The sequence below is a fragment of the Schistocerca gregaria genome, chromosome 9, assembly GCF_023897955.1.
Source record: "Schistocerca gregaria isolate iqSchGreg1 chromosome 9, iqSchGreg1.2, whole genome shotgun sequence".
Lineage (NCBI taxonomy): Eukaryota > Metazoa > Arthropoda > Insecta > Orthoptera > Acrididae > Schistocerca > Schistocerca gregaria.
Genome location: NC_064928.1, coordinates 121426770 through 121451059, shown reverse-complemented (window position 1 = coordinate 121451059; position 24290 = coordinate 121426770). Strand labels below are relative to the sequence as shown.

General features: G+C 43.3%; 1 protein-coding gene across 1 annotated transcript in view; it reads right to left on the bottom strand.

Annotated features, from left to right (window-relative positions):
- The window catches only part of LOC126291459 (uncharacterized), a 228507-nt gene that overhangs the window by 5148 nt on the left and 199069 nt on the right, over positions 1 to 24290 (bottom strand). Inside the window, exon 10 of the mRNA XM_049984971.1 lies at positions 14490 to 14673. Within this exon, the coding sequence (XP_049840928.1) occupies positions 14490 to 14673 (184 nt within the window). The remainder of the gene's footprint in view (positions 1 to 14489; positions 14674 to 24290) is intronic.

Here is a 24290-nt window from a genome sequence, read left to right as displayed (position 1 = left end):
CACACTTAGGTATACCGCAAGTGGGGAGCGAGTGTGTCAGCACTACCAACAGACACGTCCAGTTGTGCGGCAAGGTGTTTCATTGTGATCGTCTATCACTTCGAATGAGAGTGACCGCACGTTCCAAAATTTAAAGCAGTCACAGTTGCGTCCGGCCGGCCGGCACGCGGAACGTCGGACAGGTTTGCGCAACCTTGTTGCGATGATGACTGACGCCTCGCCCAACAGCTCACCGTGCTTTTGTTCAAAAACGGCTCAAATGGCTCAGAGCACTATGGGACGTAACATCTGAGGTCATCAGTCCCCTAGACTTACAACTACTCAAACCTAACTAACCTAACGACATCACACACATCCATGCCCGAGGCAGGATTCGAACCTGCCACCGTAGCTGCAGCGCGGTTCCGGACTGAAGCGCCTAGAACCGCTCAGCCACAACGGCCGGCCGTGCTTTTGTTAACTGCCAGCTCTCCGTATACATTCTGCAAGTGCCTATGAATGCCTGCGATGCTCAAGTTTTCCGTCAAAAGAAACTTAATGACAGTTCGGACACCACTTCCGTTACAGACGCCATTTTGAACGCTACATACAACGCTGCCACCTATCGGAACTTCATGAAACTATAGGGACCGAAGCGAGAATCTTTAACGATGACCCACAACAAATACTGAATTTGTCAAGTGAAACTGGCTGAGAAAAAAATGCGTTGCATTAATTATTGAACGGCCGTTGTAGAACAGCATCCTACATGAGGAACAGTAATATCCTTCGTATACCAGTCTCGATTTCAGGAGAAGTGCTCGGCTGTTTTACTGGCATTAACATATTTAATCATCAAATGTTACAAACAATAATTAAAATTGCAGTACCATTTTGATTGTCTGAGACATATGTAACGCATCTGACTGTGTTCATCACACTACCCCCTAGTTAAATTGAGATTATATGAGGTTGATGAAACAGCCAACCAATGGATAAAAGTCTTATGTAACTATAAGAATGCAGAAATTTGTGCCTAGTAATTTAACCAAAGCAAGCAGCACAAATTCTTCTGACTGAGGAGAAATCAGTTATGGTGCCTCACAAGACTCACTGTTAGGTCCACAATTGTTTTTCGCATATGTTAAAGGAGGTTCGCCTCATATGCAACAAGTGGCAGACAACACTGGTAGAAAGTAGAGGTGACGACTGTGGCCTGTATCATCAGCCTGGCTGCTGGTACACCATAGGCTTTCTGGTCGCCATGGCACAAGGAGTAGCAGGGATGGTGAGTCTCTCACCCAGCCACCCTTTACCCCAGGGAAAAATCCCCGGTATTCATCCTGGCAGCAGGCCGCTGTGAACGGGGACTGTTCTGGAGAGACTGAAACGGGGAAACACCCCACCCCACCCCCTTCCTAACCCCGGATTGGATCTAAGATTTCTGGGACCAGAGTCTAGCTCTCTGCCCGCTAAACCACAACGCCCGCTTATGACGTTAGTATTGTCATCAATTCAGTCATACATACAGGTGCCAATGAAATGATAAGTAATGTTCATAAAGCACTATTGAATGATTTTCTGCAAACAGTCTCAGTGCCAATTTACTAAAGAATCAGCATGTTCAGTTCTGCACATCTAGATGTACTACACCAATGACAAATCTAACACGTGATAAAGAATACATTAGGTTTGTGCATAAGTTCGTTGTACATTTGTTTTGCATGTTGATATTCCGTTTGTTATTGTTTTATTTATTCATTGTCACCTTTTATTTGCAGTTCACTGTTATTATCTGAGTTTAAGTACTGCCATTTTCTCATTTGGATATAGCGAATGAAGCTGAGGGTTCTAGAAAGTGGAGTGGCGAGTGATGAAATCGGAGCATTTCCGATATGTTCTTCTGTTTCAGTTTAGCAGAGCGGTGACAGCACCAGAGACAGCTAGAAACTTTTGCACCGGGATAATACCATTGGAAAGAGCACGGCAAGAATATGGTTTCTCGTTTTAAGAAGTATTTTTCACATTAGTGGATCTCCACATTCAGGAAGACCTTTAGAGTTCGATGAAAACGCATTTATCTACAATGATCCACGTCAGTGAACTCGAGAACTGGCAAATGGGATGAACTGCGACAATCCCACCATCGTGTGACATTTGCAGGCAATGGGGAAGGTTCAAAAATAGGGTGTATGGGTAACACACGCTCTAAGCCAAAAACACAAAAATTAGCAGGTGGCCATATCTGCATCTCTGCTTACTTGTTACCAGTTTCTTGTTAATGAGCTCTGAAAAGAACAATTTCTGCTATTTAGTTGATATGTCATTGCCAGGAGATCCTGTGGATAGTCTGGCTGCCTGTAATCACTGTTGCTCAATTAGCACCACCCAGGAGTCACGTGTAGGGTATTTTAAGGTTAAACCTTCAAAATCTGGAGACTCCAACCCAGTGTGAGTAAAACAGAAGTGTGTTGCTCCCATCTAAATAACCGGTTGGCAAACGTAAAACTGGAAGTAAGTTTCAGAGGCAGAATTCTTCGTCATAATTGGAACCCAAAATATCTTGGTGTCATCCTGGATCGTACACTATGCTTCAAACAACACCTTCTTAATTTTGCTCAAAAGTTGAGAACAACATCCTCCATAAGCTACCTGGGGATCTTCAGCAACCACCCTGCGATCTTCAGCTCTGGGCTTGGTGTTCTCAAGTGCTGAGTACTGTGCACCTGTTTGGACGAACAGTCATCATACAAGGCTTGTTGATACCCAGCTGAACACGTCAGTGCGCTTAACATATGACGCAATCAGATCTACTCCAGTTTATTGGCGTCCACTGTTAACCGGTATAATGCCTCCTGATCTACGCAGGTATACTGCCCTTATGAGAGATTTCCACAAGATCTCCAGGAATCCTAACCTACCCGTGCATAGCGACCTGCCACTTTTAAATCGCAAGAGACTGAAATCACGCCATCCAACTCTGTGCAATGCTGTTGATACGGTTGCTAAGGATTTCAAACCTCTTGAAGAATGGAAAGGTCGGTGGGAAGCAGTGACAGACGTGCACCTGCAAACCACCTTCTCAGGTGCTGAACTTCCAAGTGGATTCGACCTAACACGCAAGACCTGGACTGCACTCCACAGAATCCGTACCGGCCATGGCCGACGCGTTGGAAGTGGAAGAAGCTCTGACTGCGGGGCTCCATACCAGACTGTTCACCACACTGTCAGTGAATGCAGGATTCGAGCCTATCACGGCGCCAAAGAGGACTTCCTGCTAGCAACTCCAGATGCAGTGCGCTGGATTCAAGGACTGAATATTCGGTTGTAAAGACAAAGTTTCTTGCGTGTCAATATGTACATACGTATATGTAATTTAATTTCATGATACGTCTGTATTAGCCATACGCTAAATAAATAATGTTACCAGTTGGCTCGTGTACAACACCGAGCATTCCCATCCTGTATCGTTACTGACGAGAAATGGTGCCTTTATGTTAACTTGAAAAAAAGAAAGGAATGGCCGAGCCCAAAGAAAGCATCAACTTCCCGTACAAAATACCTGCGAGCATCCACAAACGGTAATGCTATGCATCTGGTGGAACAGCGTTGGGGTGGTGTACTACGAATTGATTCCCCGCGGTGTAACGATCACGGCTGACATTTATTGTCAACGAACGAGACGTTTTGCGACGCAGTCCATGGACAACGACCAGGCAGACAGCGTGAAGCGACCCTAGTCCACGACAACGCCCGCCCGCATCCTGCCAGAGAACACTACACACGGGTTGCGTTGGGGAGTCAGTCCGCACCCACCTTATTCGCTTGATCTCGCGCCCTCAGATTTATACCTCTCCAGCTGTCTACCGAACAACTTTCAAGAAACTTCCGTTTTTGGTGAAAATGCGCTCCGAACACAGCTCGACGAAATCCTCGCCTCAATATCACGTCATTTCTGATATCTTGTTTCAGAAGACAGTTTATGACATATATACACTCCTGGAAATTGAAATAAGAACACCGTGAATTCATTGTCCCAGAAAGGGGAAACTTTATTGACACATTCCTGGGGTCAGATACATCACATGATCACACTGACAGAACCACAGGCACATAGACACAGGCAACAGAGCATCCACAATGTCGGCACTAGTACAGTGTATATCCACCTTTCGCAGCAATGCAGGCTGCTATTCTCCCATGGAGACGATCGTAGAGGTGCTGGATGTAGTCCTGTGGAACGGCTTGCCATGCCATTTCCACCTGGCGCCTGGGGACAGATCCGGAGATCTTGCTGGCCAGGGTAGTTGACTTACACCTCCTAGACCACGTTGGGTGGCACGGGATACATGCGGACGTGCATTGTCCTGTTGGAACAGCAAGTTCCCTTGCCGGTCTAGGAATGGTAGAACGATGGGTTCGATGACGGTTTGGATGTACCGTGCACTATTCAGTGTCCCTTCGACGATCACCAGAGGTGTACGGCCAGTGTAGGAGATCGCTCCCCACACCATGATGCCGGGTGTTGGCCCTGTGTACCACGGTCGTATGCAGTCCTGATTGTGGCGCTCACCTGCACGGCGCCAAAAACGCAGACGACCATCATAGGCACCAAGGCAGAAGCGACTCTCATCGCTGACGACGACACGTCTCCATTCGTCCCTCCATTCACGCTTGTCGCGACACCGCTGGAGGCGGGCTGCAAGATGTTGGGGCGTGAGCGGAAGACGGCCTAACGGTGTGCGGGACCGTAGCCCAGCTTCATGGAGACGGTTGCGAATGGTCCTCGCCGATACCCCAGGAGCAACAGTGTCCCTAATTTGCTGGGAAGTGGCGGTGCGGTCCCCTACGGCACTGCGTAGGAATCTACGGTCTTGGCGTGCATCCGTGCGTCGCTGCGGTCCGGTCCCAGGTCGATGGGCACGTGCACCTTCCGCTGACCACTGGCGACAACGTCGATGTACTGTGGAGACCTCACGCCCCACGTGTTAAGCAGTTCGGCGGTACGTCCACCCGGCCTCCCGCATGCCCACTATACGCCCTCGCTCAAAGTCCGTCAACTGCACATACGGTTCATGTCCACGCTGTCGCGGCATGCTACCAGTGTTCAAGACTGCGATGGAGCTCCGTATGCCACGGCAAAGTGGCTGACACTGACGGCGGCGGTGCACAAATGCTGCGCAGCTAGCGCCATTCGACGGCCAACAGCGCGGTTCCTGGTGTGTCCGCTGTGCCATGCGTGTGATCATTGCTTGTACAGCCCTCTCTCAGTGTCCGGAGCAAGTATGGTGGGTCTGACACACCGGTGTCAATGTGTTCTTTTTTCCATTTCCAGGAGTGTACTAAAACAATAATAATGATTACCATTGTCCCTGTACGCACTCATTACCGTTCTACAGCCGTCTGTCCAACCATATATTCCTCATTTCCCAACATTCTTCGCTGGTGCATTCTCGCTATACCAGAAAACATCTATTTTGTACACCTATAAATTTTTTATATCTTCCAATACTAACATTGCTATTATTTTCATTCTTTCCTTTCTCACACGTTATGTCTGCTTAAAAATGGAAAGTGACGCGAACCTTGATCAAGAGTGACTTCCTTTTAACTGTACGGTATATGTTATATGGCATTTAGGAACTTTCGGGTGATTGAGCATGTATCAATAATTACAGGTTTCTGTAGTTGTATATATACGTTTGGATGTGGGGTATTGCGTTGATGTTTTTTTTTTTTTTTTTTGATCATCAGTCTACTGACTGACTGGTTTGATGCGGCCAGCTACGAATTCCTTTCCTGTGCTAACCTCTTCATCTCAGAGTAGCACTTGCAACCTACGTCCTCAATTATTTGCTTGACGTATTCCAATCTCTGCCCTCTACAGCTCCCTCTAGTACCATGGAAGTCATTCCCTCATGTCTTAGCAGATGTCCTATCATCCTGTCCCTTCTCCTTATCAGTGTTTTCCACATATTCCTTTCATGTCCGATCCTGCGTAAAACCTCCTCGTTCCTTACCTTATCAGTCCACCTAATTTTCAACATTCGTCTATAGCACCACATCTCAAATGCTTCGATTCTCTTCTGTTCCAGTTTTCCCACAGTCCATGTTTCACTACCATACAATGTTGTACTCCAGACGTACATCCTCAGAAATTTCTTCCTCAAATTAAGGCCGGTATTTGATATTAGTAGACTTCTCTTGGCCAGAAATGCCTTTTTTGCCATAGCGAGTCTCCTTTTGATTTCCTCCTTGCGCCGTCCGTTATTGGTTATTTTACTGAAGAGGTAGCAGAATTGCTTAACTTCACTGACTTCGTGATCATTAATCATGATGTTAAGTTTCTCGCTGTTCTCATTACTACTACTTCTCATTACCTTCGTCTTTCTCCGATTTACTCTCAAACCATACTGTGTACTCATTAGACTGTTCATTCCGTTCAGCAGATCATTTAATTCTTCTTCACTTTCACTCAGGATAGCAATGTCATCACCGAATCGTATCATTGATATCCTTTCACCTTGTATTTTAATTCCACTCCTGAACCTTTCTTTTATTTCCATCATTGCTTCCTCGATGTACAGATTGAAGAGTAGGGGCGAAAGGCTACAGCCTTGTCTTACACCCTTCTTAATACGAGCACTTCGTTCTTGATCGTCCACACTTATTATTCCCTCTTGGTTGTTGTACATATTGTATATGACCCGTCTCTCTCTATAGCTTACCCCTACGTTTTTCAGAATCGCGAACAGCTTGCACTATTTTCTATTGTCGAACGCTTTTTCCAGGTCGACAAATACTATGAACGTGTCTTGATTTTTCTTTAGCCTTGCTTCCATTATTAGCCGTAACGTCAGAATTGCCTCTCTCGTGCCTTTACTTTTCCTAAAGCCAAACTGATCGTCACCTAGCGCATTCTCAATTTTCTTTTCTATTCTTCTGTATATTATTCTTGTAAGCAGCTTCGATGCATGAGCTGTTCAGCTGATTGTGCGATAATTCTCGCACTTGTCAGCTCTTGCCGTCTTCGGAATTGTGTGGATTATGCTTTTCCGAAAGTCAGATGGTATGTCGCCAGACTCATATATTCTACACAACAACGTGAATAGTCGTTTTGTTGCCACTTCCCCTAATGATTTTAGAAATTCTGATGGAATGTTAACCATCCCTTATGCCTTATTTGATCGTAAGTCCTCCAAAGCTCTTTTAAATTCCGATTCTAATACTGGATCCCCTATCTCTTCTAAATCGACTCCTGTTTCTTCTTCTATCACATCAGACAAATCTTCACCCTCATAGTGGCTTTCAATGTATTCTTTCCACCTATCTGCTCTCTCCTCTGCATTTAACAGTGGAATTCCCGTTGCACTCTTAATGTTACCACCGTTGCTTTTAATGTCACCAAAGGTTGTTTTGACTTTCCTGTATGCTGAGTCTGTCCTTCCGACAATCATATCTTTTTCGATGTCTTCACATTTTTCCTGCAGCCATTTCGTCTTAGCTTCCCTGCACTTCCTATTTATTTCATTCTTCAGCGACTTGTATTTCTGTATCCCTGATTTTCCCGGAACATGTTTGTACTTTCTCCTTTCATCAATCAACTGAAGTATTTCTTCTGTTACCCATGGTTTCTTCGCAGCTACCTTCTTTGTACCTATGTTTTCCTTCCCAACTTCTGTGATGGCCCTTTTTAGAGACGTCCATTCCTCTTCAACTATGTTGCCTTCTGCGCTATTCCTTATTACTGTATCTATAGCGTTAGAGAACTTCAAACGTATCTCGTCATTCCTTAGAACTTCCGTATCCCACTTATTAGCGTATTGATTCTTCCTGACTAATGTCTTGAACTTCAGCCTACTCTTCATCACTACTATATTGTGATCTGAGTCTATGTCTGCTCCTGGTTACGCCTTACAATCCAGTATCTGATTTCGGAATCTCTGTCTGACCATGATGTAATCTAATTGAAATCTTCCCGTATCTCCCGGCCTTTTCCAAGTATACCTCCTCCTCTTGTGATTCTTGATCAGGGTATTCGCTATTACTAGCTGAAACTTGTTACAGAACTCAATTAGTCTTTCTCCTCTTTCCTTCCTTGTCCCAAGCCCATATTCTCCTGTAACCTACACCTTCCCCTACAACTGCATTCCAGTCGCCCATGACTGTTAGATTTTCGCCCCCTTTACATACTGCATTACTCTTTCAATATCCTCATACACTTTCTCTATATGCTCATCTTCATCTTGCAACGTCGGTATGAATACCTGAACTATCGTTGTCAGTGTTGGTCTGCTGTCGATTCTGATTAGAACAACCCGGTCACTGAATTGTTCACAGTAACACACCCTCTGCCCTACCTTCCTATGCATAACGAATCCTACACCTGTTATACCATTGTCTGCTGCTGTTGATATTACCCGATACTCATCTGACCAGAAATCCTTGTCTTCCTTCCACTTCACTTCATTGACCCCTACTATATCTAGATAGAGACTTTGCATTTCCCTTTCCCTACCAAGTTCAAGCTTCTGACATTCCACACCGTGACTCGTAGAACATTATCCTTTCCTTGATTATTCAATCTTTTTCTCACAGTAACCTCCCCCTTGGCAGTCTCCTCCTGGAGATCCGAATGGGGGACTATTCCGGAATCTTTTGTTAATGGAGAGATCATCATGACACTTCTTCAACTACAGGCCACATGTCCTGTGGATACACGTTACGTGTCTTTAATGCAGTGGTTTCCATTGCCTTCTGCATTCTCATGTGGTTGCACATTGCTGATTCTTCCGCCTTCAGGGGCGATTTCCCACCCCCAGAGACAAGAGAGTGCCCTGAACCTCTATCCGCTCCTCCGCCCTCTTTGACAAGGCCGTTGGCAGAATGAGGCTAACTTCTTATGCCGGAAGTCTTCGGCCGCCAATGCTGATTATTTATCAAAATTTAGGCAGTGGCGGGGATCGAACGCGGGACCGAAGACGTTTTGATTATGAATCAAAAACGCTACCCCGAGACCTAGATCACGGGTCTGGGTTGACGTACTGGTGGATATTGTGTGGTATGACTCCTGTAGTTGATACTATAATGTGTATAATGTTAACTTTATCCTGATGCCACATGTCCTTGACTTCCTCAGCCAGTTGGATGCATTTACAATTTTTTCTCCTGTTATCTTTTGTATATTTGTTGTATTGGGTATGGATATTTCGATTAGTTGTGTTAATTTCTTCTTTTTATTGGTGCGTATGCTGTCAGGTTTGTTATGTGGCGTTGTTTTATCTGTTATAATGGTTCTGTTGTAGTATAATTTGTATTCATCTTCCTCCAGTACATTTTGTGGTGCATACTTGTATGTGGGAACGTGTTGTTTTATAACTTTATGTTGTAAGGCAAGCTGTTGATGTATTATTTTTGCTACATTGTCATGTCTTCTGGGGTATTCTGTGTTTGCTAGTATTGTACATCCGCTTGTGATGTGATCTACTGTTTCTCTTTGTTGTTTGCAAAGTCTGCATTTATCTGTTGCGGTATTGGGATCTTTAATAATATGCTTACTGTAATATCTGGTGTTTATTGTTTGATCCTGTATTGCAATCATGAATCCATCCGTCTCACTGTATATATTGCCTTTTCTTAGCCATGTGTTGGATGCATCTTGATTGATGTGTGGCTGCGTTAGATGATACGGGTGTTTGCCATGTAGTGTTTTCTTTTTCTACTTTACTTTCTTTGTATCTGTTGATATTATGTGACCTAAAGGGTTGTAGAAATGGTTATGAAATTGCAGTGGTATAGCCGATGTATTTATATGAGTGATTACTTCGTGTATTTTGCTAGTTTCTGCTCGTTCTATAAAGAATTTTCTTAAATTGTCTACCTGGCCATAATGTAGGCTTTTTATGTCGATTAAGCCTCTTCCTCTTTCCTTTCTGCTTAATGTGAATCTTTCTGTTGCTGAATGTATGTAATGTATTCCATATTTGTGGCATTGTGATCATGTAAGAGTATTGAGTGCTTCTGTCTGTGTTACTCCATTTCACTACTCCAAATGAGTAGGTTATTATAATAATTATTATTACTACTGTTGCCATTATTAGTGGCAGCAGTGGTATTAGGACGTGTAATGTCAATATTAACTTCTTTAACTTATGTTGTTGTTGTGGTCTTCAGTCCTGAGACTGGTTTGATGCAGCTCTCCATGCTACTCTATCTTGTGCCAGCTTCTTCATCTCCCAGTACCTACTGCAACCTACATCCTTCTGAATCTGCTTAGTGTAGTCATCTCTTGGTCTCCCTCTACGATTTTTACCCTCCATGCTGCCCTCCAATACTAAATTAGTGATCCCTTCATGCCTCAAAACATGTCCTACCAACCGACCCTCTTCTGGTCAAGTTGTGCCACAAACTTCTCTTCTCCCCAATCCTGTTCAATACTTCCTCACTATTTATGTGATCTACCCATCTAATCTTCAGCATTCTTCTGTAGCACCACATTTCGAAAGCTTCTATTCTCTTATTGTCCAAACTATTTATCGTCCATGTTTCACTTCCATACATGGCTACACTCCATACACATACTTTCAGAAATGACTTCCTGACACTTAAATCTATACTCGATGTTAACAAATTTCTCTTCTTCAGAAACGCTTTCCTTGCCATTGAAGTCTACATTTTATATCCTCTCTACTTCGATCATCATCAGTTATTTTGCTCCCCAAATAGCAAAACTCCTTTACTACTTTAAGTGTCTCATTTCCTAATCTAATTCCCTCAGCATCACCCAACTTAATTCGACTACATTCCATTATCCTCGTTTTGCTTTTGTTGATGTTCATCTTATATCCTCCTTTCAAGACACTATCCATTCCGTTCAACTGCTCTTCCAAGTCCTTTGCTGTCTCTGACAGAATTACGGTGTCATCGGCGAACCTCAACATTTTGATTTCTTCTCCATGGATTTTAATACCTACCCCGAATTTTTCTTTTGTTTCCTTCACTGCTTGCTCAATATACAGATTGAATAACATCGGGGAGAGACTACAACCCTGTCTCACTCCCTTCCCAACCACTGCTTCCCTTTCATGTCCCTCAACTCTTATAACTGCCATCTGGTTTCTGTACAAATTGTAAATAGCCTTTCGCTCCCTGTATTTTACCCCTGCCACGTTCAGAATTTGAAAGAGAGTATTCCCATCAACATTGTCAAAAGCTTTCTCTACATCTACAAATGCTAGAAACGTAGGTTTGCCCTTCCTTAATCTAGCTGCTAAGATAAGTCGTAGGGTCAGTATTGCCTCACATGTTCCAACATTTCTACGGAATCCAAACTGATCTTCCCCGAGGTCGGCTTCTACTAGTTTTTCCATTCGTCTGTAAACAATTCGCGTTAGTATTTTGCAGCTGTGACTTATTAAACTGATAGTTCGGTAATTTTCACATCTGTCAACACCTGCTTTCTTTGGGATTGGAATTATTATATTTTTCTTGAAGTCTGAGGGTATTTCGCCTGTCTTTAACTTATAGTAAGTATTATTTATTCACATCGTCACTATAACACTCACATCATTTTAAAACTACTTGTCATGTTAAAACCATTATTTCTTAGATAACTTTGAAGTAAAAAAGGTGCTGAATATGTGAAACGCTGGTCTTATATAAGAGAGGGCCTGATGGCTATAATCGGATTAAACATATAAATAAATAAAATAAAAATGTTATGGGTACATTCAGTAGCAAGAACTGATTTAAAAAGTATAACTAATAGGCAATATTCATCTTCAGCTATCTATAACGCTATTGCAAGCACATCTGGTTCCAGGAATGACTTTCTTACTGACATATAAACTCAGTCAGGACTATCTCGAGGATTTTTTCAGTGCTGTGAGAAGTCGATGGGGGCAGAGTAATACTCCCACGGCCTGACAGTTTGAAGCTGCTTTCAGAACATATTTGGTACACATTCGAATTGATCCATCTACTAGTGCTTATTGCTCTGCCAATGTAATAATAACTCATACGGTTTATTTCACTCTGCATTTGGCTCCCAAACAAAACATAAAAGTGGAATGCCACTTTGCGAAACTGAATATTTTGAACAGAAAAGACATAGGTGGCTTTCCTGTTGTACCCAACGATGATGTTTTTCTGTGCAAAATAGTCATGAAAGTATTGGACAAATGTTTATTTGTAATGGGAAAAGCCCTTTGAAGAAATTAGTGGTCTCAGATTTGCAAAACATAAGGGATCATATTGTCCTTCAGCTCAACAAATATGTTTGAAATTGTCGTCTCCTTGATAATCACATCCATAAGTTGAAAAAAGCTCTACCGGTTGAGTATCTTCTAATAATACTCATACATCATGAAATGAGACTGTACTGTGAGTAGTTACATCACCACATTCAGATTAGAAATTTCCATACAAAAATTGTTTTTTAAAAAACCACTGAGTCTTTGTTTGTTTTGAAAAAAAAAGTGTATGTGGAGGTGGCCTTTACACCTGCAGAGCTCAAGTCACATTCATCTGGACTGTAATTTTTGTTGAAGTAAATTAATGAAGTTGAGCGTCATTCTTTAAACTATATCTGTACCTTTCTTAGCCTCTATTGCTGACAAGTGAAAAATTAATGCTTTTTATTGCTTTTATTTCGTAATTAAGAAGCTTCCAAGATTCTATGCCATAAATGTGTTGTCATCCTAATTTTCACAGCAGCGAAGAATTCGATTAAATGAAACTGATTCTAAAAGACTCATGCTAAGTGGCCCAGTAATAAATTTTCACAAAACAAGGACAAAAAGTCTTTTTTCTGCGGCACCAACACTGATAAAATAAGTACCTGTATTAAGACCACCAGTTCTGTCACTATTCTGTTGTATTCATTGAGGAACTAAGGAACCTTTTAAGCTTTTTGGCACCAGACCAGGAAGCGAAAAGTTTGTCACCATAGACCATTTCTCCTTGCCAGCTTATCAGAAAAGGTAGGATCCTTTATCTCTAACACATATCATATAGCCTACTGCAGATCCTACAGAAGTTAATGTATTTCCTGAAAGTGAGAGTGATCCTGTTAAATGGAGGTTGTTTATTTCATAATGAATTGTCTTCTGAGGTAGGGCACTCAAAGCGAATAATGTGTTTGGTCGCCAGAAGTAAACAGCAGTAGTATTGTGTAAAGTAGAAAACAATAAATTGTGGTGAATATCTTTTAAAGCTTTTGGAATTCTTGACTCACTTCCCAATACATACACTCTGAACGGTTTTTATTATGGCCAACAAAAACAAGCTTCAAGTGCACTGTGGTGTACACAATCCCAATAAAAGACATTCAATACAATCTTCAAGCACACTTTGACTTTTTGCACAGGGTTCAGAATGAAGATTCTGCTACAAATGTATGGTAACCCACAAAATTCCGTCTAACATAAACAAACTGGGAATTTCTGTTAATTGAAAAGAAAAAATTACTTAATTAGACACTCTCTCTAAAAATTATCTAAAGATAATCCATGGATTAAAAAGTCCTGTTAGTTACATGACAGGTAAGCGTGTTTGTTGTAATGTTATGTGCCAAGTAGTAATGCACTGTTTCCTAGCTAGCAGTAGTAGATGAACAACAACTACTTAGTAAAGTTTTTTTTCAAAGTAGTACTTTCCTTTTTTAACTTTCTTGATTAAATTTAGCAGGTGTAGGCATGGATGGTACAAAGCAATGCAGTGGTAAGTAGAGTAATGTAAATGCAGATTAAGATCTACAATTTGCTTATTTTATGTTAGTATCAATCTTGAATCCTTCCACATCAGTGAAAGTCCAGCTTCTTGATGGGAGTTTGTCACAGTTCACATTTTGTACTTTGTACTACTAGCAGAAGTAATGGCCTTCATATATGCTCAGAGAATTCTTGTTTTTACTCCGTACAGATTAGGAAAACTGATGAAAATCTCAGTTTAAAGTGAACTAGTATACAATCCTTACAAAGATATTTCCATAAGTTGCACAGGTAGGATGTACATTTATTCTTAGGTGTAAAGTTTGGTGAAGGGCTAATATTTTAAGATGACAGGATGTTAATATCTAACTCGTTAGAAGAGTCCTATCTATAATGAATGTTTTCAAATGTTTGATAAGAGTAGAAACTGTAGCAGTGACCTAAAATTTGTAAACTGGATCTTCTGCTTGTGAGGCAGATGTGCTGACCTATGTATGCGAAGTTCGGGTGCTTTTCCAGTGTCGGAGAGCCTTATCAATTCTGGGGGTTTAAGAAGGGGAAGATGGGCTGAAGGTGTAAACTAGAGGACACTGGACCTGAACATTTCATGAAGCTCTGTTGGCCACAATGCTACAGTCCTACAGTGGTTAACACATCTGCCTAGTAAGCTGTCAATCCAGGACTTGGTTTCACGCCTCAGTGCTGCAGAGATAGAGGCATGTGCAGTATGTTATTTGTGTTTTATACTTTCTACAGTGAACTGCACAGTACAGTTGTAGAGAAACAGCAAGTGGCACATACCTCCCGGAGGACAGCTTCTTCAGGCTTTCCGTCAGGCCCAGCGCCCTCGTAGTAGAGGAAGCCCCCCTGGTGGGGGTACCGCAGCCTGTGCGTAGCCTCCTCTTCTTCGTATGTGCGCCGAGCGGCGACTCCTCCACCAAATGGGTACAGCATCAGACCTGCGAGGCCGGCCGTCACCACCAGTCTGCAAGGTGAATGGTGAAATCGGCCATAAGTCCACAATGGCTGAAGACCAACAATGGATTGCAACAGCCTCATATCAAACCTAGTAACTCAGGGCCATTAACAACAGTCTGACAGATAACTGGCGGTTCAGCAAGAGGTGTGCGCAATGGTTGAAGGGCAACAATGGACAATAATGGCTTGATGTCAGCTCTGGTAACCAAGGGCTGCCAGAACCATGCTGCAAGGTGGTCGGACAATTCAGTAAGAGATATGTGCAGTGGATGAAGGATAACAGTGGATCACAATGGCTTCAAATCAAATGTGTTAACTCAGGGTCATTAACACAAGTCCGCAAGGTAACTGGACAGGTCAGCAAACGTAGAGCACAATGGCTGAAGGACAACCATTCACAGTGGATTCTTATTAGATTTTGTAACTCAGAGTCACTAACACCAGTCTGCAAGGTCACTGGACATATCGGCAAGAGCAGTTCGCAGAGGTTGAAAGACAAAAAAAATGGTTCAAATGGCTCTGAACACTATGGGAGTTAACTTCTGAGGTCATCAGGCCCCTAGATCATTGACCTACTTAAACCTAACTAACCTAAGTACATCACACACATCCATGCTTGAGGCAGGATTCGAACCTGTGACTGGAGCGGTCGCTCGGCTCCAGACTGTAGCGCCTAGAACCGCACGGCCACTCCGGCTGGCAGTTGAAAGACAACTTGGATTGCAATTTCTTCAAATCTTGTAACTTAGGGTCATTAACACCAGACTCCCTAGTGACTGAACGGTTCAGCAAGAGGTATGCACAGTGGTTGAAGGGTAACAGTGGACCACAATGGCTTGATGTCATATCTGGCAGGGTCGTCAGCACCAGTATGCAAGTTGGTTGGACAATTCAGCAAAAGACATGTGCAGTGGTTGAAGGACAATAATGGATCGCAATGGACTGATGTCAGATATGGTAATTCAGAGTCATCAACACCAGTCTGCAAGGTTACCATACAATGCAGCAAAAGAAGTGCATGGTGGTTGAAGGACAATAATGGACTGCAAGAGCCTCATATCAAATGTGGTGGCTTAGGGTCATTAATACGAGTCTGCAAGGTGACGGGACAATTCAGCAAGAGGCATGCACAGTCACTGAAGACCAACAATGGGCCATTAGAACCTGATGTCAAATCTGCTAACTGAGGAGGTGAGGGAACGGCTGTATGTGCATACATTCTCTGCAAATCACTGTAGATTTGTTGTAGTACAGAAAAATTGAGCAGCTGCTAGGCGGCGACCATTTTTGCTACTGGAAAGGAAAAGGCACCAAAGAGACAGTTCTGACATTGCGCTTGATAATAGGGGCAAGTCTTAAGAAAAATCAAAACAAGGTTATAGGTTTTGTCGACCTACAAAAAGGTTTCAACAATGTAGAAAGGTGAAAGATGTTCAAAATTCTGAGAAAAATAGGAGTAAGCTACAGAGAAATTTTGAGTAATATACAATCCGTGTGTATACAAGAACCAAGATTGAACAATAAGACTGTAAAAACAAAATCGCAGTGGACATATTAAAAAGCATGTAAGACACTGATGCAGTGGATCGCCCTGCTTTTCAAGCTATATATCGAAAGCAACGATAGAAAGAACGGTATGGTTCAAGAGTGGGAGCGAGATTTGGGATTAAAGAAAATCAGCATAAGATTTCTGATGGCATTTGCTATATTCAGTGAAAGCGAAGAAGAACTGATGGAAATGTTGAATGTAACGAACAATCTCTTGAGCAAACGCTATGGACGGACAGTAAATTGGAAGAAGACAAAGTTAAGAAGGAGTAGCAGATATGAGAGTACCAAGAAACTTAATATCAGAAATGGGAATAACAATGCAGGTTAAGTTAAGGAATTCTGCCACCTATGCAGCAAAATATCCAATGAGGACATAAACAGCAGACTAGCGCGACAAGGAGAGCATTTCTGGCCAAAAATGTCTCACTAGAATCAAATACCAGCTTTAATTTGAGGAAGAAATTTCCAAGAATGCACGACCGGAGCACAGCATCACATGGGAAGTAAATCAGGAACTGTTGGAAAACGGGAAAGGTATGAAATCAAGGCTTTTGAGGTGAGATCCTATAGCAAGATGATGAAAATAAGGTGGACCAATGAGGAATGAACAGTCTGTGCGAAATCGGTGAAGAAAGAAACAATACGAAAACAAGAAAAATACTAACATGATGAGACATGTTTTAAGTCCCTAGGGAATAACCTCCACGGTACTAGAGAAAGCTGTAGAGGTAAAAATTGTAGGGGAAGACAGACTATAATACATCCAGCAAACAACTGAAGACGTAGTGGGCAAGTGGTACTCAGAGATGACGAGGTTGACAAGAATTTCTTGGTGGGCTGCATCAAACCGCCAGTCAGAACTGCTAAATCTTGTCATCAAGGATTTATCTCAGTTCACTATGTATCGTACAGTATGTTATTGACATTAACGGTTTATGATTGTAGTTCTGTTATTTGTTTAATACATATTAAAAAATGTGTGTCGGACGGAGACTCGAATTCAGGACGTTTGCCTTTCACGGGCAAGTGCTCCACCGTCTCATCTACTCACAACCCCTCACATAGCCAGCACCCAGCATTATGCTACAAATGGTGATGTAAATTCCAGAAACCCATCTGAAGATGAACCTGAAAGGTTTGAAAACCGGTTCGTGGAATAATAAATAAGTACTCAATAATCTGACTGGTTGCAGTTTTACGTATTTACATTCAGTTAACAGTCATTGGCTCTGAAATATCCGTAATGCATAAGCGTAATCTAATGACAATAGAGATTATTAAGCAATATCCATAACGAAATTTCTTGACAGAAGTCGTGTAGTGAATTCTCTACTCTCATGAGAACTGAAAGAATACGAAAAGTGTCATCCAAACATTTCAGAACATACGCATATATTTGCTCGAGCATATATACAGGGTGATTCACAAAGATACGCAAATATTTTAATATCTGATTCTACAAGTAAAACCGAAGAAAAAGAGCAGCGATGGGTGTGACGGGGCAACGCCTCGCAGGAGCAATGCGGCCCCGCGCGGAATTGTTTTCAGTATGGAGTCCGTATGAACTGCTTTGCTAGCTACTACCCTTATAGATGAGGCGCTTTATTTGAACGATACTGGTATGGATGCTGTTCTTTGGTCCTCCCCGTTAGAGGTACGAGGTGCATTCAAGTTCTATGGCCTTCGATTTTTTTCTAATTAACTACTCACCCGAAATCGATAAAACTTCCGTTACTTCTCGACGTAATCGCCCTGCAGACGTACACATTTCTCACAACGCTGACACCATGATTTCATGGTAGCGGCGAAGGCTTCTTTAGGAGTCTGTTTTGACCACTGGAAAATCGCTGAGGCAGTAGCAGCACAGCTGGTGAATGTGCGGCCACAGAGAGTGTCTTTCATTGTTGGAAAAAGCCAAAACTCACTAGGAGCCAGGTCAGGTGAGTAGGGAGCATGAGGAATCACTTGAAAGTTGTTATCACGAAGAAACTGTTGCGTAACGTTAGCTCGATATGCTGGTGCACTGTCTTGGTGAAACAGCACACGCGCAGCCCTTTCCGGACATTTTTGTTGCGGTGCAGGAAGGAATTTGTTCTTCAAAACATTTTCGTAGGATGCACCTGTTACCGTAGGGCCCTTTGGAACGCAATGGGTAAGGATTACGCCCTCGCTGTCCCAGAACATGGACACCATCATTTTTTCAGCGGTTACCCGAAATTTTTTTGGTGGCGGTGAATCTGTGTGCTTCCATTGAGCTGACTGGCGCTTTGTTTCTGGATTGAAAAATGGCATCCATGTCTCATCCATTGTCACAACTGACGAAAAGAAAGTCCCATTCATGCTGTCTTTGCACGTCAACATTGCTTGGCAACATGCCACACGGGCAGCCATGTGGTCGTCCGTCAGCATTCGTGGCACCCACCTGGATGACACTTTTCGCATTTTCAGGTCGTCATGCAGGATTGCGTGCGCAGAACACACAGAAACGCCAACTCTGGAGGCGATCTGTTCAACAGTCATTCGGCCATCCCCCAAAACAATTCTCTCCGCTTTCTCGATCATGTCGTCAGACCGGCTTGTGCGAGCCCGAGGTTGTATCGGTTTGTTGTCACACGATGTTCTGCCGTCATTAAACTGTCGCACCTACGAACGCACTTTCGACACATCCACAACTGCATCACCAAATGTCTCCGTCAACTGTCGATGAGTTTCCATTGGTTTCACACAACGCAAATTCAGAAAACGAATGATTGCACGCTGTTGAAGTAAGGAAGACGTCGCATTTTAAGTATTTAAAACAGTTCTCATTCTCGCCGCTGGCGGTAAAATTCCATCTGCCGTACGGTGCTGCCACCTCTGGGACGTACTGACAATGAACGCAGCCTCATTTTAAAACAATGCGCATGTTTCTATCTCTTTCCAGTGCGGAGAAAAAAATCGGAGGCCTTAGAACTTGAATGCACCTAGTAACTGTTAAGGCTCACCTTCCCGTTGTAGAGTACTACGTTGGCGTAATTGTTATTTGATTTGACTCTGTTGTGTGCGGGTTTTTAGTCCCCTCCAGTACGCCGAGTTGCACAGAATTTCGGGCTCGATAATTAATTGTTGATACGTGTTATTCCGAAACTTCTGTCTCTGAACTGAGGGACCCTGGAAGGTGCACTACTCGCCCTCTGAAAGTGCCTCGGGGTAACCTTAGTTTTAACAAGTTCGTTAAAGGCTAAAATGGTTCAAATATATCTGAGCACTATGCGACTTAACTTTTGAGGTCATCAGTCGCCTATAACTTAGAACTAATTAAACCTAACTAACCTAAGGACATCACACACATCCATGCCGAGGGTTTGAGAGAGGCCTCGCCTCACTGTGACTGGCTGGTCGAATTATGCTCTATCCTGATTTGTGGAGTATTTGAATGTGACAATGACCCGATATGTGAGGATGTGAGGCCAGGCGTATTCATCGTTACGCTTCCGGCCGACCACACCCATCCACCACAAGGGAGTGTCGCTGCATTGCGCACCGAACATAAAGTAATCTCTGCATTTGAAACCATTCCGTGACTGGGAATCTTAGACTGCTCATAACTGGCGTCACACTGTGTAGAATCGTTATTTTGCGCTATAGTGGATGACCCACATCAGCGGATATCGCGGTCATCTAGAGAGAAGTTCCATTCTCCCGACATCGTGAAGAGGCATAGAAGTGTTACCCTTGGGTTAACGACGTAGGGAACCATCATCTGCGACTTCAGGTCATTGCAAGTAATATTTGACAGAACTCTGATGCCACAATGGTATGTAAGGGATGTCCTGCATTCTCAAGTCTTATCCCTCATGTCACACTATCGTGCTGCCATTTTTCAACAGGACAACACTCATCATCATATGGCACTGGTCTATATAAACTATGTCCGTGACGTTGAGGTACTTCTGTGGCCAGCAAGATCCCCATATATATTTCCAATGGAACGTATGTGGGGCCAACTAAAATGTCAACTATGTCCCATTGTCAGTATTCAAAATACCGGGGACTTGTTACAAAAGTTGTGGAAACATTTGTCTCCTGAGGAAAGGATACAATGGCTTTGTGGTGTCACCGCCAGACACCACAATTGCTAAGTGACAGCCTTTAAATGGGCCGCGGTCCGTTAGTATACATCGGACCCGCGTGTCGCCACTATCAGTGATTGCAGACCAAGCGCAGCCACACGGCAGGTCTATCCTAGAGAGACTCCCTAGCATTCACCCTATTGTACAGCCGACTTTGCTAGCGATGGTTCACTGTCTACATACGCTCTCATTTGCCGAGATGACAGTTTAGCATAGCCTTCAGCTACGTCATTTGCTACGACCTAGCAAGGCGCCATATTCAGTTACTAATCTGAACAGATAATATTGTGAATCATGTACGGTCAAGAGCGACGTTCATCATTAATGGATGAAAGTTAAGTATGAAACTAATTACGTCCACTTTCTGAATTATAATTCCTTGTCATGTTCTAGACCTCACGTCAGTATAGTTCTTCCCTCCTCACGCCAGCCTGCGTGAGCTAAAACGCGTGCATTTCGGCCCCCATTCCTAACACGGTGTTGGCTCTTCTGCCAACACAACAGGCTTTATGGCACCCTTCCCAATAGAAATATTGCATGCCTCCAGCCCAGGGAGGATGCAACATGATACTCATAAGTGCGCTCATACTGACAACCTTTTTGTATATTTGATACAGTATTGTAATTCTATTCACATGCCAGAGATAAAGAAAATGTCTCACACAAAATTTCATCCAGCGAGTACAACCAGCAGAAAAAGAAGGACATTAAAGAGTGGCAGTCTGGGAACACTGTAACCACATGTATGGTAACTGCCTGTGTCAGCAGGTAATTGTCGTCCTCTAGAGCTGGCGCAGTGGATGGAGTTTTGGGTTAGCATGCAGGAGGTCGAGGGTTCGATCCGGGGTTAAGGCGATTTTTTTTTTACATTGCTAATTTCATTCTGACATTTCATACTGTAATATACACAGTTTCTTAGGTCATATGTATCCTAAATTTACAACATTACGTAACACTGAACATAACAAATACTTGGTTGGACAAATAAGAAATAGACAGTTGAAACAAATCACCTGCAATAGGACAGAATAGCTACAAAAATACTATCAATTTCGGGATTCTAAAAATGATCGCACAGTACAATAACACAACATTTACTTGTCACTTATACTACATGTAATATGAGCGCTCAGATGTCGCACATTAGCAACCAGTGACAATAATAATGTCCAAATTAATGACCACATGACCTTCATAAGAGAACACGTTGTACTCAGAACAACAGATGTTCAAAGCGACCTCCTGCAGTCCTAACATTGCGCAGCCCGCCGGAACGTACAGCTCTGGACCCTTCGCAGCAATACTGCGTCCACAGTAACAAGAGGAGCATGAACATGCGCTACCAATTCTTCCACATTTGTCAGCAGAGTAGAGTACACGTGCTCCAACAGGAAGAAATCCAGGTAAGATGAACGCGGTGACCATACAACTGGATCTCAATGTCCGACCATTTCCCTGGAAATATACTGTCCAAATACTGTCGCACATTAATTCCGGAGTGTGGATGTGCAGTATCATGTTGGAACATGTAGTGGAACTGCGGTGTGACCGCCGGACACCACACTTGCTAGGTAGTAGCCTTTAAATCGGCCGCGGTCCGTTAGTATACGTCGGACCCGCGTGTCGCCACTACCAGTGATTGCAGACCGAGCGCCGCCACACGGCAGCTCTAGTCTAGAGAGACTCCCTACCACTCGCCCCGTTGTACAGCCGATGGTTCACTGTCTACATACGCTCTCATTTGCAGAGGCGATAGTTTAGCATAGCCTTCAGCTACGTCATTTGCTACGACCTAGCAAGGCGCCATATTCAGTTACTAATCTGAACAGATAATATTGTGAATCATGTACGGTCAAGAGCGACGTTCATCATTAATGGATTAAAGTTAAGTATGAAACTAATTATGTCCACTTTCTGAATTCTCGTTCCTTGTCATGTTCCAGACCTCACTTCAGTATAGATCTTCCCTCCTCACGCCAGCCTGCGTGAGCTAAAACGCGTGCATTTCGGCCTCCTCAAGTAACACGGTGTTGGCTCTTCTGCCAGAACAACAGGAACATCTGCAGCGCATCAGGCAGATAGTTTGAAAGGAATGCACGACACCTTCGTGCAGTCAACCGGTCAGGCAACATGTAGGGGCCCAAAAACTTTTCACCCAATATTCCGGTCCAGACGTTGATACCAAAGCGAATTTGATATCCACGGTCGTGGGTGACGTGCGGGTTAATCCCACACCATTGGTGGGCATTGTGCATATTGAAGACACCTTAACAAGAGAATGCTGTTTCACCCGACCACACTACGGTGTTCACGAAGTCACCGTTGGCTTCCTGTTGTTGTTGGAACCATTCCCAGAATTGCACTTGCTGATGGCGATCTGCAGAATGCAGGTCTTGAGGGTGAAAGGGGCGCAGCCCACGCTCATCCACCACGTTAACGGCCGTGCGTTGCGAGCCACGCGGCTGCAGTGCTACACTACATGTACTTCGTTGAAGGTCTTTGTGTATGACTTCCAGAACAGCTTCCTCAGTAGGTGGAAGACCTCTGTCAAGCGATGCTGGAAGGAGAGAAGCTGACTCCTGAAGGCGCAGCCCCAGACGACGAAATACATTTCTATCTGTACTGCGTCGACGAGGATGACTAGCAGCATATTCACGAGCGGCAACACCAGCCTGGTTATCATATGAACAAAGGACCAGAAGCATATCCACATATTCATCGTTTCTGTATGCCATACTTCTGTCACACTGGCTTAGGGTTTACAATGACAAAATTCGGTACGTGTACGCGTGTGCATTGGAGTTTGCCACGGGTGCGTTATTCAGCTCACAAATAGCCCCTATCTGGTGGACTGCGTAAACAGTATAAACACGCCATCAGTTCTACGCGCTGTTTCGCCTAACGGGCATTACCTGTCTGACAGATACTGTTCTGCATGATTCATCCCGACACCCCTAATTGTGAGATGTTCAGTTACGAACTACACTGTTTACCTAACAGTAATAGACGTGATGCTTCTACAATCCCATCGATATAATACTAATAAAAACAATAATGCATTGAGATACGTACTAAACAGCATGCGGTTACCAGAATCAATGTTGAAAGACGTAATTAGTGGGACCACGGTGATAACAGTGACAAATAATAACCGAGTTTGGATATTATTCGCAAAGCACGTTTCTGGTCCTTTTTTCAATCTACTGACTGGTTTGATGCGGCCCGCCACGAATTCCTTCCCTGTGCTAACCTCTTCATCTCAGAGAGTAGCACTTGCAACCTACGTCCTCAATTATTTGCTTGACGTATTCCAATCTCTGTCTTCCTCTACAGTTTTTGCCCTCTACAGCTCCCACTAGTACCATGGAAGTCATTCCCTCATGTCTTAGCAGACCTTATCAGTCCACCTAATTTTCAACATTCGTCTATAGCACCACATCTCAAATGCTGGTCTACTGGTAACGTAAGGCCCTAACTAAATGTTATGGACCTGAACGAGGCAAGAATAATCTATGGAACCATTGGAAGAGGGTGCAAAGAAAACAGGTTTCGCATCTAGTAGAATAAATTGGCGTCCACGACGTGGAAAGGGCTTCTTTCAAAGCTGACCAATCTTCCATTTCTACAATTGCAGTATGTAACTGCAAATGTTTTCTAGAGGACCCGCTGCAATCGCTTTTGACGATTAAGATGCTAGATACCATATCACCTGGACTACATTTACCAAATAAAAAAAAAAGGGTCAACCCAGGATAAAACTATCGACCTCCTTCATGCTAACCCAAAACTCCATCCCCTGTACTAACTGTACAGCACGACGAACATATGCTGGCAGAACATAGTGTGGCCAGATTGTCACTCTTTAACGTCCTTTTTCTGCGGGATGTACTCGCTGGATGAAATTTTGTGAGAGAGATTTTTTTTTTAATCCGTGGCTTGTGAGGAGTCGCGCTGCGAACCC